This window comes from Athene cunicularia (genome assembly GCF_003259725.1).
Source record: "Athene cunicularia isolate RWA chromosome 2 unlocalized genomic scaffold, athCun1 chr2_part1, whole genome shotgun sequence".
NCBI classification, from domain to species: domain Eukaryota; kingdom Metazoa; phylum Chordata; class Aves; order Strigiformes; family Strigidae; genus Athene; species Athene cunicularia.
The window spans coordinates 97,218,805-97,241,723 of record NW_020799095.1 but is presented as its reverse complement, the minus strand read 5'-3'; the positions used below and the strand labels follow the sequence as shown (position 1 = coordinate 97,241,723).

Here is a 22,919-nt window from a genome sequence, read left to right as displayed (position 1 = left end):
AGGCAAATGAAAGAGAAGGTCTTGATTTGGTTACTTGATCTTTGTGTTGGCTTTCCTTGACTAGCCTTAAGAAAGGAGAGACAAAAAACCCACTCTAGGATAATATGAGATGCACCTCTATTTACATGTAAGATTACGACTCTTACGAAACAAGGAATTAAGCAGACCACAGATCACATGCAAACCACAGCAGTCATGTAACCATATGCTGTCTGCCTCCTAACCAGATCTCCTTGGCCAATAAAGACAACAGAAATCTGAAATTTGCTCTATACAGCAAATAAGTTCCCCAACCTTATCATTTTTACACTGAATTCAAAAGAAGGCTAAAATGGATTTCCAGAATTAATACAGGTTTACTTTTTACTAGTTATGATGACAATAATATACTGGAAAAGATTACATAATGAACAATGGTAATAGGGATGTGTTGTTCCTTTCAATGCACTTAGATGTTAAAATCAAACTTGAGAACTAATAAATCAGTATAGCAAACTGCTAGTCTTTTGCTGGTGTTTGCATCACATTTATTATTGTGTTATTTAAATGGAAAGAATACCAGGACCAGGTGGAGTTCCTTCCTCACACAGATCTGAGGCACAGATCATGTAAAGCCAACAGTGATACACATCACCTCACAGGGTTCAGAACAGGAATAATCCCCATGAAATTTGGCATTAAATGTTTCTGTTTCCTTTTTCTTCTCTCCCTTCACTCCCTCCACCCAAAAAATGTACAGACTGTTTCTGAAGTAACAACTTCAAAGCAGCCGTGCATACAGCTTTGAGGTAAGAACTTGAGTGTTAAGAGTGGGAATGACTGCTCTTTTGAGATGCATTCAAAACAGTTAGCTTAAAAGCAGCTTAATTTCGATTATTTTTCTATTAGAGGAAGTGGGCAATGACTGCCCTGGTCCCCAGCTGATGAGTACCCCTCAGATTACTCTCATTACAGGTGGCTGCTGATGGCTCCTTCTATTCTACCAGTACAAAACAGTAGTGTAAAAGAAGGTCCCAGGCACCCCTCGTCTCCTCTTCAGGATAACAGCAGGCAGATGCATGGAGCCAGGCACTGTGCCATACCAACTACATGGGCTCAGTGCCAGCAAAGATCTTCTCAGAATTTGTCTGTATCATCCCAGTCACAGACAGCAAGCATAATATAAACCTGCACCTGTCCTTTAGCACTTAGTAGGAAACACTTCTGTTTATCAGCTGGTTTGCATTTTTTTTTAATGACAGCAATTCCATCAAGCAGAGAGCAATGAAAGCAGTGAAAAAGCAAATATGTGGAAACAGTGATGAAAGCATGGTATAGCTTCCCCACCTCCAAAATAATGAAAAAAGTAAAAGTACATAAAGCAACAACATTTAAAACTACTGCTTATCTGCTTACTATCGACATCCCAACCCATCTAATTCATCTGCTCACTTGGTGTCTCACATGTACCTAACTGGAATGTTTTAATCATCTTGAATTTACTTCTAAAGACAATTTATCAGATCACTCAGTCACGCCATATGATACTACTGAGAACAATGTGACTTGAAAAAACAAAATGAATCACATTTGGAAGATGGATAAAGAAAACAAGAAGAGTTCTTTGGTGGTCAGTCAAAAAGAGCAAATCCAAGTACAGTATAGAATGCTATGAAGCTGCTTCTTTAAAATAAAAAACATTACGGTAATGAATTAATGGATTATGAAGGGAGCTTTTACAAAATACTGTTTGGATTTAAACATGAGGATGTCTCAGGATTCTTAGAAATAAAAGGCAAAAGAAGCACACAGACACATGTAGAAGGACAGATCTGAACATTTCCCTTTTGATGGTCACTGGCACATTCAGTTTTACAGTCTTAAAACTGAAGGAACTTTTGGCATATCTGAAAGCAGCAATACTTTTTGAAAACCGAAGTCTGCCTGTTTATGCTGTTACCTGAACCCCTGGGGACCCTTCAGCTTTCAGTGGAGTAAAACATGATACCAAGCACATATATAATTTGAATCCCACCAGACAGCTGTAGTAGCTGTAAAATACGCCATGAGTGTAAGGTTTCACAAAAGGGCTTGAGCTGGATTAACAGCTTGCCACCGCCTCTGACGGGGAGAGCCTGTTCCTTCCTCCCATCCACCCATGCTCATCACCTGCCCTCAGCAAGCTCTCTGATCATCTGATCAGATAGTAAGCAGGTTTAAATCACTAAAAGAACAGAAAACCAAGCTGGTAAAAAAAAATATAGGTATTGTTCCTGGGTTACATGAGTTTAACTAGGTCATCTTATGAGTAAGTGAGCAGGACTGGCACAGAGAAGAAGGGAGAATCACACGCTTAGAGGGAAGCCTGAGGAGGAGAGGGAGCAGCAAGAGCCCCTCCTCGTCTCTTGACAGTGGCAAGTTGTTTACTTGGCTCAGCCAGAACATGAAACCATGTTCACAGACAGATCACTTGTGAACTTCACTTCAATATTACAAAACTACTACTTTTGTTATGGTATTCAAAAAACTATTATATGTTCTTTCTAGTTCACAATATGCTAGCATTTCAGTCAGATTATGCCTTTCTATGGGGAAAATAACCATGTGAGGTTAAAGGGTGCATGGAGAAAGGGAGGATGAAAACTCTGCAAAAGGCCCAGATGAGATGTTTCTACATGCAACTGGAAGGAAGTGGGGTGGGTACAGCTGCTGTTGCTTCTTCACAAAATGAGAGCATGGATTTATCTGGAGACTGTTTTTCTTGGGAGTCACCTAGGGGAAATTAGGTAAGAGCTAGCATAAGAGCTGTCCTCAGAGGACAAACCTTTGAGCCTAATGTAGAATATTCTCAACCTCAGTGAGGGGTTGGGCCTGAGTATCCTGGAAAGTTAGTATACAGTCAGGGAGGAATGAATTTATTTTCTGGCTAGTAGGCACAAACTCTCCCTGATGTTGTTGTCTCTGAAGTAGAATATGTTCATACAGTTACTGCATGTCCTAACTAATGGCCCACACCAAGAGGAAACTTTAAATTTGATATTAGACAGCTGATGAAGTTTCAGCTATTGAATCCTCTGTATCAGCTGTTATCAGCAAACCTTAGCAATTTATTTTGCTAACCAGTAAAGAAGGAAGGTTTAGCCTCTTTTGAGTGAACATCTTTGATTTCATGACTCACAAAGTATTTACTGTAAAGATGCTCAAAAGAACTGACAGTTCCTTTCTAGATTAGCGTTCATACATGTATTTCATTTAATCTAGAAAGATAGATGAGTTCAAAACTAGCTTTTGGATCCTCATTACACGTGAAGTACTGCAAAAGACAGTCTAATCAAAAAGTGAGTGTAAAGACACAAAGGTCAGATTAATAAATACGTAAATCAGACTTGAAGGTGACACTGTATTCTGCAGTCCTTTATAAAGTTTGGAATAGCTCTCTGCCACCTTACTTTGTCTGTTTCGAGAACTATTTCAGGTGAAATATAGTTGTTTTCTATACCTAGTCATCCTTTTGTGGCAAAGGAAATGTAGGTATTAATAAGTAATTAAATCTTAATTTTTATTTTCACTGACCGTATCTTGGAAGAATCCCTTCAAGTTTCTTTCTTAAATGGGAATTCAACAAACAAGATGGAACGAATTTCACAATAAACACAATAACCACGTCAGGTGTTGTTGCACCTTTTACCTGACAAGTCAAAACTGTAAGACATGCTAAGTGGCCGCATTGCTGTAAAAAAGAAACAAAAACAACAAAAAGAAAACGATTCAGCTATTAGAAAAGCAGAGGAGTAATGAAAACAAAAGATTAACTCCACTTGAGACATTTTGAATTCTGTTGCCTAAATCCAAAATGTGTCAGACATGCTATTGCTTTACTGTAGTAAAGCTCAAAGTCTGAAAACTACAGTAGCATAAATGAGACTTGCAAACAGAGCAATTATAAATATATTTGCATAGTTGTCGAATGAGGTTTTTGGAATTCAATAAATATCAAAACAAGAGGCAAGTATCTTCAAAATGGAATTTTTTCGATTAAATTGCCATGAAACAGAGAAAGCGGAGAAGGAAAAGAGAGATAGAAGACAAAGAGCTGGAAAGAAATTGAAAGTACAAAGCCACATTTCACACAAGTTTCAGTGACCTGAAATAAAGATATTTCTAATTTTTTTAAGCATAATCTCCAATGATTATAATTAAACTAATAAAGAGAGACACTGAAGCTGAACTTGAGCAGTAGTTTCCTTGAAAAGGAGGGAAAAAAAGGCCAAACACAGTGTGATTTGTGCTGATTCTTGTTCTTTTTGAAAACCTTCGGTGGATTTAGCTATTATAATGTACCCATAATATTATCCTCTTCTTTTTGGGGCTGTAACCATTTTATTCCTAGAAAAGGAAGTGGTCAGATGTTCTTTATTTCTGGAAAGACCTATCTATATCTCCCATTAAACAGTGTAATTCAGGGAACAGACACTCAAAATATTTCTCATCTGAAAACAAAATTTCAATGCGCTAATCCAAATAAGCAAGCCAAGCCCAGTTACAAGAATGTACAACAATGAATCAAAACTGACATCAGTTTATCTGTCTAACTGGAAAGGTGATAAACACTCAAGTTGGTAAGAAAGGGCACATCAGCCGCACGTACCACTGCATTAAAAGATTTTTTTAAAAAGGTTGTGCTGGGACAAGTTTTGCTCATGAAAATAAATCTATGTGGTGAACACAGTAGGTGGCTGACTTAGAGCCAAATTTGGAGTCAGGGTATTTTTCCTGTAGTTCATTAACTAGACAACATCAGTCACAGATTAACAGTATCTAAATCCCTCACCAAACATAGCATAAAGGCAAATACATTTTAAAGCATAAGGGTGTTTATCACCTAATGCTGAGTCCTAACTGAAGGTTGATAAAATATGTACATGAAACAAAGGTTTCTCCAAGCTCCATTAGCTCAACTTGCTTGAGTCACAAATCCATGCTTTTAATTAAAAGGACATGTACCTCAAGGCTGTGTTTGTCTCAATAGCTTACTCTGATGATTTTATGAGGTCATTTGAAAGCTCACTCCAATTCTTCTACTCAAACCTCTCCCTTTGTAAGAACAGCTTCCAAGATTAAATTAACATCTCCAACCAAGTTTTAGATTGAGAGCAGCCAGCCACAGGCTGGCTTTTCTCAGTGGCAGCTCAGGGTACAGAAGATCTTACCTGTATGCATGTGTTGTAAAGAGCAGAGGGACAAAGCCTGTGGCTACTGGGAAACCCATGCCATAGGTCCACCCATATCTGCAAGAGTAGAGTCCCCCTCACCCCAACAGTCAAGTGGAGTTGTGCACCTGATTGCTATAAAACCGAGCAACAAGGAGTAACTCTGAGACATGTGCGATATACTTTATATTCCCAAATATTTCACTCTAACACTCTTTTTCTTCCTTCTTTTTAATAGCAAAATATAATATTTCTGTCCAGATGCTGCAAGTGCCCCACATGGTGTTTCTACTTAGATTTATAGACCGTAAACCTCATTACCTTACATGTTGTTACACTAAATGGCATTCAGTGGTCATCTAAACTACGTGGCTGATCTATCTGTACCATACTGATTGTCACTAGCATTACTCCATTTCCAATTCTGCACAAACACATTTTATTCTAAAAGCAACTTTGACATAACAATCATTCCAATGTGAGAAAGAACAAAACTTCATATTTCAGCACAAGAAAAAATGATCTTCAAGGCCTTTTGCTCTTTTCTTTGTTCCAGCAACAAATAAACACTTGGGAAATAAAACGCATGTGTGCCCTTTTACACCTCCAGTAATATGGCATTTAATCCAAACAATTCACTGGACTGAAGGGGAATTACCACAGTTCCAAAAGTCAGAAATTTAATTCTTTAACAAAAAATGAAGAATTGGCAGAAGGCAGGTATCCCTCATTGGAGGCCATGCCCTGAAATCTGCCCAGGAGCCCTCACCAGTAATACTCCAAAATTTGACATAGTTTTTAGAAACTGTTTACTAAATGGGTTTGATGTCATTTGTATCAGTTAGAAATTTTAAAGATCTATTAAATCAAATTTGCTGTCCCTGAGATGATAAGACACTTACCAGATAGAGAACATTTAAAATACTGAAATTGAATGTTTGAAAGAAAAGACATTGTTCCACATTTTTAGAAGCTTCGTACATTAGGAAAAATGTCTAGGCCTATTACAAACATTAACTGATAGAGCAATCATAAACTGAACCCCAACCAGAAACTGGAAGGCCCAAAAAACCAATATTCAAAACACCATGCTTTTAAAAATGCACCCAAGCATTCACCAAACTCTACCAAGCATTTCAAAACCAATTCAACAAAGCAAAACTGATTAAACTGTTTTTCTCCAAAGACAACCCACGTGAATCTGGACCAGTGCCTTTAAGCACATGTGGCAAGCACAGTCAGCAAAAAGCAGCGAGAGGCAGTACATACATAGATTATTTCATGTTTTTCAGCCATAAAATGCCACTTCTGCTCTTCGAAAATCCAGCTAGCTCAGTTTTTCTGATACAGATAAATACTGTGCTCTTAAAGAAATGCAATTCACAATGTAAGACTATATTTGTCATGCTTTTGTCATCAGAACCACTGAACGAATGCAGATTGGTGATCGTTGGAAAGCACAGTATTTGTATAATTTCATAGTGGGTTGTTGAACATACGCTGCAGAAATTAAATGCTTTGTAGTGCAAGTCTGAATTATTTGCGGAAAATATATACAAACACACATTCCAAAACTTGGAAAATGAAGCAAACATTTAGATTCAAAATAAAAGCAATAGATTCAGCAAACAAAATATAAGCGGATTTTAAATTAAGGAAGTTGATGATGCTAACAACAGGAAACAAAGAGAATAAAATTAATCAAAACCAGACATATAAAATTACTTGCAGATATGTAAGGAATACTGCACTGAGGAGAAGCAATACCCATTCCATTCTGAGCAAATTTAATATTAACTGTCATGTGCAACAAGAACTACAATGCCATTCAATTTATCTAATACTTACATGAAAACAGTATCTTATTTTTAAATACAATTCAGCACAAAGATTGCATAGCCATAGCAAAGCCTGTAGGTTCTTTCTTTTTCTAAAAGGATGAGAATAATTTTATCTTCCATGACATCTACACAGACATTGCTAATACTACTGCTTCTTATGTGGGAAGTTTTCCGTGGATGCTGCAGGTAAGAACTAGCAGCGTGCTTACCCAGCCTGCTACGCCTTATCTCATCAGGTGAGACTGGACGTAACTTCCTCTCTGCCTTGATTTCCTCCAGAATCCTTTCATGAAGGCTGCGTGGCCGTGGTGGGGTTGGTTTCAGTTTTCTTGCCGAGGCCTCAGGATATAAAGATAATCATAATTTACATAAAACAGTGCTTCCTTGAAAGTAGATTTCATACTCTTTCAGAAAAAAAGTGGAACATTGTGGTATGATTTTACGTGCAATCAATTGTAAAACTCACATAAATTCAAAAGAAGATTGTATTTTTCCCCAATCCATCATGATTTCCCAGAGATAAAGGCTGGTGGTAATAATAGGTATTAACAGGTAGCTGCAAGATACTACACACTGTTCTTTCAAGAGATCATGTTCTATACGCAAAAGACAATATTTTTGAAAGTTCATGTCAGAAAATGTAATATTTAACCTATTCCCTGGACACAAACATGCTTTAAAAAGCCACATCTTTGTTAGGAATGAAGCCCACTGGATTACATACAGGATTTAATGGAGGTCGCGATCGGATGAAATCCAGGATTATTTCATGGGCACTCTTTTTTAATCGGGGTGGAATGTCACCATTGACCTGGAAAGGAGAAAGTGAAATATATATTTTTATGTTTTGCACTCATATTCATGGCAGATGATGAGATCAATTGAAAACTCACAACAAACCTGACAGAGCTTGCAGTGTTCTAACACCTGCAGAGATTTAAAACCCCACCAGTCCTGAGCAGAGCAATAATCCATATGCAGAGCACAGGCAAGCAAAAATGTCGACAACAGTTTTTCAGCTTTGCAGATAGCTGCAGAATAACCACAACTGCAGCAGCTTTTATCAGCAATATTTAGAATTTTGAAATTATGAAATCAAATGTCAAGGCTGCAATCGTGTTTATGGGAGAATGCAGATGAAGGCTGTATCTTGCTTGGAGGAAAAGTTGCTGACAGCATTTTTAGGAACAACTATTTGCATCATATCTCACTGCCAACCATTACACAATCTCTAATACTCTTGTGTTCTTAGTCTCTGAGGAAACATGGATACTCTTTAAGGCCCCAGTTTTCTTGATCTCCTTACCATCTCCCAAGCAATAATGTGAAAGCAAAGCTATATCTGGCACAATCACCAATGATTTGTTTGTAGAAAAGGGACAGAAAATATGTTCTCCTTGTTTTTTTGTCTCTGCTGCTCTGGCCATGAAGAGGTAGCCCTGTGTTTAAATCCCAGAAGGAGAGGGAAGCCCTGAGCATGATTTCACAGCTACCTCTTCACCTGCATTTTAAAGATTACTCAAGTGTAAAATAAAGTTTGTTAATATATCTAGAACGCAATGGCATGCCACTGGAAGTAAGGAAGCATGTTTCCTCACTGTAAATCATATATTTCTGTAGAAGAGGGGGCTGAGTGAGGGCTGTTTGCTTGGTTTTCTCCAGAGACACAGACATTTCTTTCTTTAGTACTTCATTTAGACATAAAACCATATGGAAGACATCACAGGAGAGTCAGCAATTCACTGTATGTCCAAGATATAAAAGGCAGCAATGGAACTTTTCATATCATATAAAGCATTTGTAAATTGTAAACTGAGAATAAGAGTATGGATTTGCTAAAAAAAATCCACCTCAGGTTTAGTCTTAATACAGTACAGTGCCCAAGAGCACACAGTCGAGGATGAGAAAGCATCCCATACCATACATACTCGTGGTACCTTCTATTACTACACAGTAGCTGTCTATCAGCCCTGTCTTCCAATTTGACATGAATTCCAATGACACTATATTTCTTAGACCAAGTGTCCCAAATTTCAGCTTCTTTTTTTTTTTTTCTTTTCTTTTCTAAGGGTCAGTTGGCTCATTTTTCTTTAGAGACTCTATTCATACAACCTCTGTAGCCAGAAAATATATGTAAAGACACAGCTCTGGTTTGTTGTATCACATGCACTTTTACTAACCAGAAAGAATGCTGCAGTCAGAAAAATAGGTTTAAACACCCATAATATGATACCTGAATATCATCCCTAACTGAACTTCACTAATGCCATGCAGCTTTTGTATAAGCTCTGCTCACCTCAGACATGCCCTATATCCAGGCTGAGGCAGAGCAACAGCCTCCCAGAGAAGATTCATCCCTTCCCTGGTAAGGAAGCAGATGCAGAGTCCCTCCTGAAAAACACTTCACTGCTTTCCCAGGGACTTTTTCTGGAGGTATCCTACCCCAGACATGATCCAAACTATATTTGTTCCCCCACCCTCTTAGCTTCCTTAGACTGAATTTCATATAGTTTGGCAGAGAATACCAAGCTGCTAAACTCTGCAACATGCATCACCTTCCTAAAAATAGTGTGAAAAATTAAAATTGAAAAGGTTTATATTAAACGATGATTTGACATTTTATGATGAGGAAAATATTATTTTAAGCAGTATGATTGACAACTACTGTTTAAAGACTGAGCAATTTTTTGAGGATAGCATGCTTTACAGGATTGTTAATGAAATGAGAAGTCTCTCTTCCCCAAGTTACTATTCATCAGATGTCAAAGCTGATAGCTGAAGTTGAGAGTTATTACCATTAGAACAGCCATTTTGTAAACTGATAATCCTGTTCCAGCCTTGGGGAACAACCTTCTGCATGACAACAAGAAATAAATAATACATGGATCTGAGCTTTTCACCTCAGGGCACTCCATGCCCTGACAATGTCATGAGGGTATAATTAGTATCAGTATTCCCATTTGATTGGAAAAGGAGAACTGTAAGATTTGCTTAAGTGATTTTCCACAGGATACATAGGGAGCTGGTGGCAAAGCAAGTGGATGTTTTGCAGTCAACAGACCAAGAACAAGGAGTGCCTGTGGCAGAACCTACTTTCCCCTACTCGGCACCCAAACAAGAAATTGGTATGAAAGACACTGAAGGAAAGCTTTTAGCCTCTCTCTCCACACTGGATCTATTTCTTTACTCAAACTAACTCTCTCTGTAATGAGCAATTTCACACATATCTTTTAATTAATTAAAATTCACGGCTCTTGATTAAAGTCTAAATCAGAGATCTCTTCTGCAGATGCAGCCATGATTTGTGCAGGGGAAAAAAAAAACAAAACAACAAAATTATATGTTTTTTTCACATACCAGATTGGACCCAACTGCAAACTAGTATTTAAATAAATACATCAAAACACTGTAAACCTACCTTAAGTCTTCACATGTGTAAAACTGCTTTTGTACAACAGTATGCATTAAAACTGGCAGTGTGGGGAAAGCATAACTAATGGTTATAAAAATCAACCAGAAATTTACAGATCTAATCAGCTAAAACGCAGAAAAAATACCATGTAATCATCTCCTCACTCACAACCTGCTACCACCACATTTTAATATATAAATATGGATTTGGAGTTTAAAAAATAACTGCAAATGGTACTTAGTAACCTTTGGCTGAAGCCCGAGCTTTAAAAATGATGATCCCAAACAACAAGTACATTGCACATGACTTTCACAAAAAACAGACCACTTATCACTGACATTGAATTATCTCAGACATTATTTTTCTCACTATAAAAAGTGACAGCATTAAGTTGGAGAGTGCTCTCTCTAAATAATAGGCAACATGAAACTGATAGTTTTGAACAACAGTTTTGTGCCATCTAGAAATTTTCATTTAAAATTAAATTGCATGGACACTGAAACAGACAGGAGAGAGCATAATACATCATTCCCAGAACAGCTCATGATAAAGTTCTGTTGTGAATTAAAGTATTCTAAGTAGGTAAATATTTGCCATCTTTCAGTATGCAGACAGTATAGGGCCTTTGTTAACACAGTTGTTACACAGAGCAAGCCCACGCAGCAGCATCCAAGAATGAAGTGCTTCAGTACTTCACGTTGTAAGCCACTGTATCCACACTGCTGCATATCTATTATAGATACAAGTTCATGATACCACATGATAACCAGAGTACTTACACTCCTCCTCTGAACACTCCTAAAGCATGATTAGTAACTGTAAAGCTCACTGCTTTACCTAGGATGACTCCTAACTTCTGCAAAAACACGTGATGAAGGCAGAAAATGAAAAAGGATAGTTCCTTGCTTAAAAGCAGCTGGATACCACTCAGTAAAACTAAGTCAGACCTGTGCGTAAGAGAACAACAGACTCTACAATGCCCAGCTGGACTAACTGGTCAAAGTCTTTTCCTCACATTCTTTAAGTCCAGCTTGAAACATCTGAAATCTTGCTTATGAAAATACTGTCCATGCACAGCTGTTATTGCAATTTAATGAAAGTACCATAAGATGATAAGTACTATAAAGAAATAAATATTTTTTTTGTTAAAAATACTCAAACAACCATGCCACGGGATTCTTGGATTAAACATTCAAATTACTGGATATTTTTGATAATAGCAGCTTCAACCTACATGCTGAAATTCCCCTTTTGCAACATGGCCAAGATAATACCACAGCATCACAGGTATTTGTGAAGGGCTTCACTATGAAGACAAGAGCATCACTATCTATGAAGAATTTAACTGTTATGCAATGTAATGCTGAGTTTCAATACTACATAAAAGGTACCTTATGGCCATGCATTGCATAAATAACGTAAGAGTTATCAGATACTATTCAATAAGCACTGCTCAGGAAATGTAGCGAACAGTGCACATCTTGGAGGAAGGGAGGTGAGCAGGAAAGAGAGTGAATTGTAAATCAGTGTGGAATTAAAAGCTGTAGCTTAACACATATGCATAATAAAGAAAAATTAAGCCTATAAGAGTAACTTAATTCTTGAATTTCCTCATTACTGAGTGTTGAATATAACAACGTTCATAATTTTTAACTTTTTGGGAGTGAGCACACCACAGAAGAAAAATGCTCTTTACATCTTTCCATGTTGACATTTACAGATTATAAAATGCCAGAATGGAAGTTCTGTTGTTCCCACAACAACCATAGAAACAAGGACTCTTGCATCAGGATAGAGTGATGACAAATTTTTAATTATTTTCATATGTACTGAAAATAGAAATGCCAATGTCACTGAAACTAATGAAACCAGGTATTTACAAAAAGCCCAAAATTTGATGTTTTACATCTTCAAAACATTTTGAATATTCGCACTATGACAAAAGATAGGCAAGAACAGACAGCTCCAGTTATTGGCATCTGTTAACACTTTTGACAGGAACTATTTTGGACTAAGTAATGTACCTTTCCTCATTTCTACTCAGAGTACTGAGCAGACAGGGACAGATCAAGCTACTCTTTGAAAGACACCATTATAGTAATAACAAGAACAGTAAAGACTTCAAGTTGCATATCATTTACTTAAAAATATGTACTTCACCTCTTGTTATCATGAGTAGCATATGCATTTTCACAATCTACCAAGCCTAAAAATACTACCTATAAATTTAAAGCAAAAATTGCTTTTAATACAATTTCTGCCCAACTTTTGTTTGGACTGATGGAAAGAAACATAATCCATCTTTCCCAGGCTGCCTTAAAATTCAGATTTAGGATTCTTGTCCATTTCTCCTCTTCTCAAGAACCATGACAGTTTTCTCTGATGGGAATATATATAATCAGCTTTGACCCATGACAGTCAGCTAAAAGATGCTGTATTTATGCAACCTAACTAGTAATTCTGTGCAAATCCTTCAGGCTCCACACATTTCATGTCAAGTTGCACTCTATTGTGTATGTTTTGCACATTCTTCAAGCAGACCCTGCAGCAGAATTCCAGTTACTGAATTCTACTAGGAAAGAAGTTATTTTTCTAACACAATGTCATTAATAATTGTCAGACTAATCCAGCAGTTGCATCACAGACAGCCCTATAGGTACTGTACCTGCAGTTTTACACCCAGGGGTCACTTGGGACAATCTACCTAGTAGATAAGATAGCAGGACAAAAATAGATGCTTGCAGGGATTTTGTATACAGCAAGAGCCTGGATGAGCAGAGGAGCAGCTGTGCCTCCAAGACCCACCATATAATGAAGAAAATCTCTTCTGAAGAGGCAGGAGCTTGCTCAGCATAAGATGAATTAAGAGCTAGTGAGAGAAAAGCAAAATCAGATGACCCAGGGGTTCCCATTCAAACAAAACTACTATCCTGACTGCATACAGTAATCAAGGTTCCTCTTTTGCAGTGGGTAGTAGGGACACTTAGCACAGGTCTCTGAATTGTTAGTAGAAAGACAGACATCATCATTACCCGGATATATATTTTACCCTATTGATTTAACATCTAAGCAACATCTGCTGCAGAAAATAAATACGATCTGATAGTCTAAATCCAGATCTTGATTAGGAAAGTACTTTCAGCTCATACATAAAAGGCATTAGTATTTGTAACAGAACTCATTTATTTGCTCCCCATGCCGTTGTTCCAATTTTTGCCTCCTTTATTCTTTTTTATAATGATCTCTGATAGGACAAACTGTCTCTCATCCTGTCCCCCCCACCATCTCTCAATTTTTCTGCTGGAATCACAGCTTTCTCACTAATAAAGGTTGTGTGAGGTTTTGTCAGGAAGAAAAATACATCTGAACACTGAATATTCTGAAGCATTGTCTTCCACTGTAACTAATAACTGGCAAAAATAAGGAAGTGCAAGGTATAAATATTGACATTGACCAAATACATGCTCTCTGATAAAGGCATTAAAAATGTCCTATTAGGAATAAGGAGGCCTTTAGATCAGTTGCTAGCTTATCAAGAACATCTTAATATTGAACACAATATAAACCAAAAGGAAGGAAAGAACGGGGGGACACCGGTACATATCACATGGATTCTGATGAGAGTGCCTCAAGTCAATCTCACGTGCACCTTTATGAGTATCTAGGAGGAGGAGACCCATCCATATGCTCTAGCTTGCTGTGGCATATTGTCTTGACTTGAAAGCCGCAATAGGATATACTGAAAATAATTAAGCTCAACTTCTACAAATCGAAGAACTAAAAATTTTACATAAAGTATTCCTTGAAAATTCCTAACAGATCATGGTAACATAAGTTTTCAAATGGCAGAATATAGGTAGTAGGTAATATAAGTTTTCAGCCACTGTAGGTTTTACTTTCCTATCACAGTATCACTCATGGTAGCACTTTATATTCTGGAATTCCAAAAATTATGTTGTAGTTCAAAATAAATATTCTTCCCAATAAGAAAGCCTGAAACAATCTCTCCGTGGAAAGCGTACCGTCTTTTGATACAACTCTTAAGGTTACCATAAACCCAGCACAAGTAATTTGTTCAAACATATGATATGTAGGTATGTCTGTCAGAATTTTAAATGCCTGCCATATGGAAAACAAAATACACAACATTTGTTGGTTTCATGTTTTTCCCCTCAATGTACTATGTAAATTTAAGATGCCATACAAAACCCATGAACATTATTATCTACACGAAATCATAATTTCAAGGTTCTCAGAAAAAAAGAGAAAAAACAAAGAATAAAAAAGGAAAAGAGCATTTCAGATTTTAAAAATTCTAGTGATTCTCTTGACTTACCATGACCTTCCTTAAGGTATAGCGTTTGGATCTAATATCATCCATCAGCATTTCATAGGGTGTGAGCTGATATTCTATTGGGAGCGGGTTGTACTGACGCTCTTGAACCTTCTTAAGTTTAACACCATTCCGTAAATCTCGCATCACTTGTACCCAAAAACGAGCCTGAAGAGAAAAAAAGAAAGTGTTTTATTTGATACCTTACCCTTGAATACCACACCTCAGGTTAAAACAGAGTTGTTCATTCCCCTTTCAGGACACCATCAAACACATACAGCAGTACTGTTTTATTTTTAGCACATCAACCAAAACCCATTTTATTCTATGTAAGCCTATTTTTAACCCTCATGAACGTAACAGAACTTTGCTGCCACTCAGCAGGACTGGGGAGTCTCACGTCAACTGATGTTCATCTCTAAGATAATACAGTAAAAGGATTTGAAATTCTCATACCATAGATGTACATTTTCATTTCAAGTGTACTGCAAGCATGTCAGAGAAATTTCTAGAATTATAGCTAATATTATGTGAATTAAAACAGCGAATGAATCCAAAACTTTGTTTCCCTTAGGCCCAGAACTAATTTTGGAATGGACTCCAAATCCTAAGGTTTAGCAATATCCTCTCAGTACTTAACTTTCTTTTGCTCTGTCTGTAAGAGCACCATACACTAGCACCACCCTCTCATTTTCTGGGCAGTGAGAATGGCTGAAGAGGAGGAGGAAGAAGTGGTAGACAGAAGAGTGGGAGATTGAAATCAAATACTTTTAAGAACCTCATAATATTCCTCTATGAACTGGCAAGAATAATAACTAGAAAATAAAACAAACTACTTTCTCTTAAGAGTTTTTCTTTAATATTTTTCTTTGACCACTGGAGCAGCTCAGCTGGCGGCTCTGTGTACTGCCTGGATGCCCCTCTGAAGGGCAGTCAGCATGCTACCTGTCTAAATGTCCAGTCTTTTTAAATTGCAAAAGCTTCATGAAAACAGTCTAAAGAAAAAAATGTAATGCTTGGATACTTGTATTGTTTCATCTGTCTGTGAAGGTAGGCTGAGACTTCATTCAATTCTAACTTGTCATGAGTTACTATTAATTCATATGTTAAAAAAACCCCGCACTGATTTTAACACAAAACAAACAACTTTAGGTAGGCATTATAAAGAAATATAAAATACTAGTAATGATGCTGAGTCACTATTCAATTGTTGTCTTACCCAGTCAGCATTTTTTAAGTCATCAAGATCTGTGCTGGATTCATCACTTGCCTCTTTGTCCATTTCTTGAATCTTCTTCAGATTCTGCCAATGAAAAGAAAATGAGTCAATAAATGAATGGTAGCATTACTCTCAATTAAGACTGAAGCTTAATTTTTGACATCTGTTGAATTATGCTGTTTGTGTATTCTAATGAATGTATTATGGCTTGAATAGTAATACTGTAAAAGTAACTTGAAATACTATTTGAATATATTTCTCTTAACTGCAAAGTGGACCTTAAATGCTGGAAAAAAAAAAAATCTTACGTTTTGAGTATATTACTTCAGATGAGGAAAAGACAGAGGAAAAACTATACATAGAGATGTTAATATTCCTAAAATCAGGCTATTCACAGAAAAAAACCCAACACCTAGCACATGTTAAGCTACAACACAGAAAACCTTACTGACTTGGTAGAGATCCCATTCATACCAGAGTTACTGTTATTTATTGAATTCAAGACAGCTCCTTTTTGTAGAAGGAGAAACCCACAACTTCAGTTACAAGGAGAAATGAACTATGAGAAATCCTTTGAACTGGATAGTGACAGACTTGCATGTATATTGAAATTAAGTAGTCTGCATTACATGGTTATAGATTCTTAAGTAATAAAAACATGTAGGGAAGAGAAACAAAGGTAAAAAAAAAAAAAGAGAATCAAAAGTAAAAACCACTATTTATGAATAAGATCAGATCGTGCAAGTATGAAAAAAGTTGTCCGCAAAGGAGCACAAAAAACCTTTCTTACTAACAAGGATATGAAAAATGATTAAACATTACAGCACACCAAACAACAGGCAAGCCTGCACACAGACAAATGCAAGCAAAAGATTTAAAAGGCTGTGGCTTTACGGAAATGATCTTATACACATAAACAACTGCACATTCAAATGCTATTTTTTGTTTACTTCTGTATTGAAATATTCTGGTATCAGCAATATAAACTCCCAACACTTCACTTACAGTTTTACAGAGTTTTCCAGGAAATCTTTAACCGTTTAATTTGATCTCTTTTCTAAGTACTCACTAATGTAGTATTCAAGCAACAGATCAGAGGTCTGACAGATATATTTATTTATCAAAAATCATTTTCTCACTCTTAAGCACTCAAGGCCTTTCTTCAATGCTTTTGAACTTCCCACAAAACTTAAAAATAAGTGTATTTTGTAAAAAATATTTTTCCTGGAAGTAGTTCCAAAACTGCCAACGTTTCAGTGGAAAAAATGGAAGCACTGGAAGAGTGCTTAACTTGCACGCTTAACAGAGAAAGCACATGTGAGTCAGCGACCACAGAAGTTTTAGAAAGACAGCAGATGGGTTATTTATTATCTTAAGTAAGTAACACACTTGCTTTCATATCAGAGAAGAAATACTACTATTTCCCTATAAAATAAAATACGTAATTTACAGGAAGACTCTAAAAAACCCCATAAATCACCTACACTACAGAAGCAAATATATGTGACAACGCAGGAACGCTTTGTCATGACACCACAGGATACCCAATTGGGAAAGAATGTCTTTATGGAAACTTGTGTTGGTCTTGTTGCTGCAGTCAGCAGTCAGTCTGACCTTTTACAGGCAATCATCCTTTTTCAGGGGAAAAAAAGAAAAATGGGAAGAATGAGTAACATAAAGGTTTCATATGTATTTTGCCATCCAGGGTTTTTTCTTTCCTGTATTATACAGTTGCAGAGTATCTGTGAACTGTAAATTACTTGCTTCCTTGCAAACCACTAACATTTATTCATAAACTGCAAAACAAAATCCTTCTGATACTTTCTTCTTTTCTTCTTTGCAATCAAAAATCTAACCTCAGTAAATGAGCTCACAACTGTCAGATTTGCTCCTCCTTTCCATATGGGAAGGTACACATTCTTTTTAAAAGAATTAACATGTTCCAGCTGCTTAACCTTTACTTCGACTGTTCAGTAAGAATTGCAGCAATTACCCATCTCAGCAACCATGTTCCCTACCACACAGTTTACTAGGCTAGTTTATGCCCAAAGGCTGATGGCTTTGACTGACATAAATATTCCATGAAGCTAAAAGATTACAACCTGTTTTTCTTAACAGCAGAAAATAAGAAAGGGGAAAAAAAAAACCCAACAACAAAAACCCAACAGCTGAAAGATCTTCCAAATAAGACAACCATCTAATTAGTTTCTCTGGAACATAGCTGGAGGGGGAGTTTCTACCCGAGAAAGCACAGGTGTAAGTGATGCTGGCTACCATGGACTGGAGAGCTGCAGAGCAAAACCTGCCAGCCAAGAGGTAAGTCCCTCAAAGTGCAGTTTTATGATACAAATGAGCTGATAAAAGCACAGGCTACTGCCAAGACTGGGCTCATATTACTCCCCATCCTAGTGCTGAGTGCTCTGGCTACTGCCCTCCTACCCTGTGGTCACAGACACCCACTAAGCACCAGGCTTAGACCCTTAAAGGCAGCTCATCTTGCAATTAGTAGAGAACGGTAGAAAGGAAAGGAATTTCTATCATTACACAAGTTAAAAAGGTTTGGAAGGCTGGGAAGAAAAATAAACAGCAAATGCTCTATCCTTGCAGCCAGTGCTTAGGAAGGCTTCCGTAAGTCTTCTCCACCTGTCAGGTGCTGCTTAGGAAGGAATAAATTCACTGTGACAAATGATTATTTTTAAACTTCTGGACTAAATGAAATAGTATTATTTCCCTCCAGCACCCCAAGCCAGCATCTGTGAGTTTTGCATTTTTTTCAATCGTGAACTGTGAAAACCAACATATTTACAAGAGACCATTTACTAGAATTTAACTGTGATCCAAAACCTGTGAGTGACCTCAGCTGCTGTAGCTACTTGTACTTACCCTTTGGACAAAAGCTTAAGAAAAGTTCCTACAGTATAATAAATACATGATATATATGGGTTTCCATTTCTGAAAACAGAAACATCTTAAAAGGGTTTTTCTAAGCGATCCCAGAACCTCAGACCCATACCACAGACCTATTACAGCCTGGGTGTTCATTCAGGAAATAAGGGTTGGATCTTTAGGAAGTGTTTCAACAGCTTTGGCTTTTTTTAAACCATTACAGCATTTGGCCATATTTTTTTTTTTAAAAACTGCATTTTGTGACAAAAGCTAGTAATAAAAATACCAAATGTCTTCAAGTGTCTTGCTGCAGTATTAAAAGCAGGCAGTTGATTTGCTGCTGCTGTGTGTCCCACATTTGAGACACGCTCTTCTAAGCTCGGTGACAGATGGGAGTTTATATAAGACACTTGTCAGCAGAGCGTCAAAGACTCACTTCCCTAAAATGCTCTCTAAAATGCAACGTTTTAATGAAGATGGTATTCTTGGGAATCCAGATCTGGACTTTGCCTTTCATCAGTTGCAGAACACAGTCTACTGCAGTTCCCAGTTTATAGTTGCAATTAGGAAACCTTTGTTCACTGATGCAAGTAATTCGTATGCTGTTATCTGTGAAACTAATAAAATATTCTTGGACCTCTAGGCTCAATTAAAAAAAAATACAGAATCTGCACAAAGGGGAAAAGCTGTTTTTATATATCTTCAGCTATTCAACTTGGGTTTAAATATCAAGGGCGTGGCCAGCAGCATTACTCTATTTCTCTGAAAAGACCCAAACCCCATTTAATTCAAACATGGGAATAGGATCAGTTAAATCAGTCCTTGAAAACTTCTCATGTGGTTATGAGACAAAGTTTCTCATATATAGTGGTATGAGTTCATGCACTTCGCTCAGCTCTGGAAAGGGCAATGGTCACCATGTTGCTCAACATAACTATTTAAGAAGAGGCAAGAAAACCCCAAACCAAATGCATGTAACACTTACCAAGTGACCCTGCCTGCACCACTTCAGGAAAAAAAAAAAAACAAACACAACACCCCACAACCCCCGCCCCCCAAAAAAACCCAGCAGCCTTTTCCCTTATTAAAGCTCCTAAATTGAGGGATCAAACAGATCACAGTGGGGGTGCAAGCCTGACAGAAACACAGTTTCAAAAGTGGAGTCACTGGAAGGCTAGAAGTATAGGCAAAAGTGAAGTTAGGAGCAATGTTTGTGAAACACTTTCTTTCTCCAGCTGTGCTTTCTGAAAATCCAAGCAGCAGGGTATTTAACAGCTTTTACAGTCACAAGACTATTAAGAGTAACTTGGCTAATGACAATATTTCCAAAATAAGTTAGTCATTGACACTGTTTCGGTACCTATTAACTACCTCTATTATCATATTTTGTACGAATGATACACCAGTATAGCCATGGTAAGCAGAAAGTAGCACTTGACTTTTTTAATTAACTGTTTTTCAATTGGGTCTTTGCATGGCATGAAACTAAGACAAAAAAGGAACAATTTCATTTCTACTTGTGAACTTAAATTAGAACTTGTATGTTTACATTTTCATACAGATCTGATTGAAATACATCCAGGCAGACTGAAAGAATAATGTTTTCACATCAGAAGGGACAGAAGTGAAAGGCGGCATGATTTAAAAGAACAGTACAAAGATGACAGATTGGGAGCTTTATCTGTGTTGTACCAAAAGCTTAATTACAAGGCATACTGTGAATAATGAAATTATGGACAATTTTTTGATTAATATGGATTTTCAGTGCAATTGAAGATGAAGGCAATTATAAAACTATACAAAGTATTAATTAGCTTGGAAGGAAAATTAAACTTGATGGTTTAGGGTGTACCTCAATCTCTAAAACTTTTTGATATGACTCCAACCTACTGCAGCAGATTAAGACACATCGGTCTACTAGACACTTCTTGTATTTTAGGCTGGCCAACATCATATGGTGTCTTTGAGCACCAGCTCTGCCAGTTGTGGAGTTTATCACCCACAGCCCACTCACAAATGCTTAGCTCTGCTACGGGCTGGGGTCACTATTTATTGGTGCCACTCACAGAGCGTTTGAGGTTGGAAGGAACCTCTGGAGGTCAGCTGGCCCAGCCTCCCTGCTCAGGCAGGGCCACCCAGGGCCACTTGCCCAGCATGACATCCAGGCAGCTTCTGAATATCTCGAAGGATGAAGAGTTTGCCCATACTTGGTAACCCTCACAGTAAAAAAGTGTTTCCTGATGTTCAGAGAGAACTTCCTGTGTTTCAGTTTGTGCCCATCAACTCTGGTCCTGACACTGGGCACCACTGGAAAGAGCCTGACTCCGTCTTCTTTGCACCCTCCCTTCAGGTATTTATAGACAATGATATAATCCCCCTGAGCCTTCTCTTCTCCAGGCTCAACAGACTCAGGTGTCTCAGCCTCTCCTCATATGTGACATGCTCCAGTCCCTTCACCATCTTTATGGCCCTTTGTTGGACTCTCTCCAGTATGTCCATGTTTCTCTTGTACTGGGGAGCCCAGAACTGGACACAGCACTCCAAGCGTGGCCTCAGCAATGCTGAGTAGAGGGGAAGCACCTCCCTTGACCTGCAGGCAACATTTCTCCCAATGCAGCACAAGAGACCATAAGGCTTCTTTGCAACAAGGGCACATTGCTGGCTCACTCAGCTGTTAAGTGCACGTGGAGCATTTAATTCCAGTAGAAGGCAAGACTGGGCAGTAACAGGGAGCTGAAGGAGGGCTAGGGCAGATACTCTCTCAGTAAAGCAGGTTCACAATGTGGACAGCAGATCAGGTGGATCCCCGGTCCAATCCAGAGCAGCAATTTCTGCATTCTTATGCTTGCATAGTCTCTCCCTGTCTCTCTCAGTCACACTTGATGCCATTTCTGAGCAATGTGTGTGACCTTTTCAGATACTCCACAGAACAAACATTTGCTTTATCTCATGGACATCTCTTATTTGTACCTGCAGTTCTGTCTATGGCTAGGTGTCAACAAAACTAACCTCAATGACTAGAATAATCCTGAAAAAGATGAATCTTTTCTTTTACAAGGCCCATTTTTAGCAGATATTCAAACTATCTTCCTCCTCACCACAGGCGCATGCATTTCCTTCACCTTGTTGAACATTCTCTCACACACACACAATCAAAAACAAAGGGAGAGATCTCTTTTTTATTAAATTTTCCCATTTTTTGTGATTTTAAAAGCTCTCTGCTTGAGACGAAAAACAAGCTGTACTCCATTTCTGTCATCAGCTGTAAATGCTTAAACAGCAGGACACAGTTAGGAGATCTTGGCCCATCAAAAGACCACTTCTGGATGGCAGCAGATGGTACTCAGGGTGGATCTGCAGCAAGGGCACCTTTCACAGAGCCTGAGCAGCATACAGATGCTTCCAGCAAGCTTAGAAAACAACCCAGTAAACTTGCTAGAAAAACTTCACCTTGCAAAAAGATGCAAAGTTAGATCAGGTAAGTTAACTGAATTTCAACCCTATCTTTGGAGTTGCTGCTGCTATTCCACAGAAATACATTTTTTTATTACTGTTACTCTATTTATTTTTATTTATTTGCTATTGCAATAGTAGTATCTTACCCTTCTGAACTCTGACGAGTCCTATGCTGTGCATCCACTACATTAAACATTTCACTCTAAGAATGAAGTACCACCACCTCCCTGTCTGCAAGTCAGCTTTACTGCTGACCTTTTATACACAAGGAATCAGACTGGAAATAAAAACCGTGTGGCATCAAGTATGTGACAAAGTGCCTAAAACATTTTATTTGACATCCATGGAGATGACCTGAACAGCTCACTCATTGCTTCATCATTTCTGATTAATGCACTCGCTCAAATGCATACCAGTAAAACCCCTTCTGAAACTACGCTCCATTTGTTATATGACAGTGACGTTCACATAGGGGGAGTGGAGAGCACATGACTACTTAGTATATATATACATATATTAGTAACAAAACATATTACAACACCATAGGCCTAATCCCTCCTTCCTCCTGCAACTTTCAAAATCC

General features: G+C 37.7%; 1 protein-coding gene across 6 annotated transcripts in view; it reads right to left on the bottom strand.

Moving 5' to 3' along the window:
• SPIRE1 (spire type actin nucleation factor 1) overlaps window positions 1-22,919 on the bottom strand; it is a 117,828-nt gene that overhangs the window by 25,633 nt on the left and 69,276 nt on the right. For 4 of the 6 annotated variants that reach the window (XM_026843483.1, XM_026843477.1, XM_026843481.1 and 1 more), the window contains exons 4-8: window positions 15,995-16,078; window positions 14,779-14,943; window positions 7,755-7,841; window positions 7,240-7,369; window positions 3,668-3,709 (exon numbers count right to left, since the gene is read on the bottom strand). In XM_026843483.1, the coding sequence (XP_026699284.1) occupies window positions 3,668-3,709; window positions 7,240-7,369; window positions 7,755-7,841; window positions 14,779-14,943; window positions 15,995-16,078 (508 nt within the window). The remainder of the gene's footprint in view (window positions 1-3,667; window positions 3,710-7,239; window positions 7,370-7,754; window positions 7,842-14,778; window positions 14,944-15,994; window positions 16,079-22,919) is intronic. The other 2 variants (XM_026843480.1, XM_026843482.1) reach the window with 1 other exon arrangement.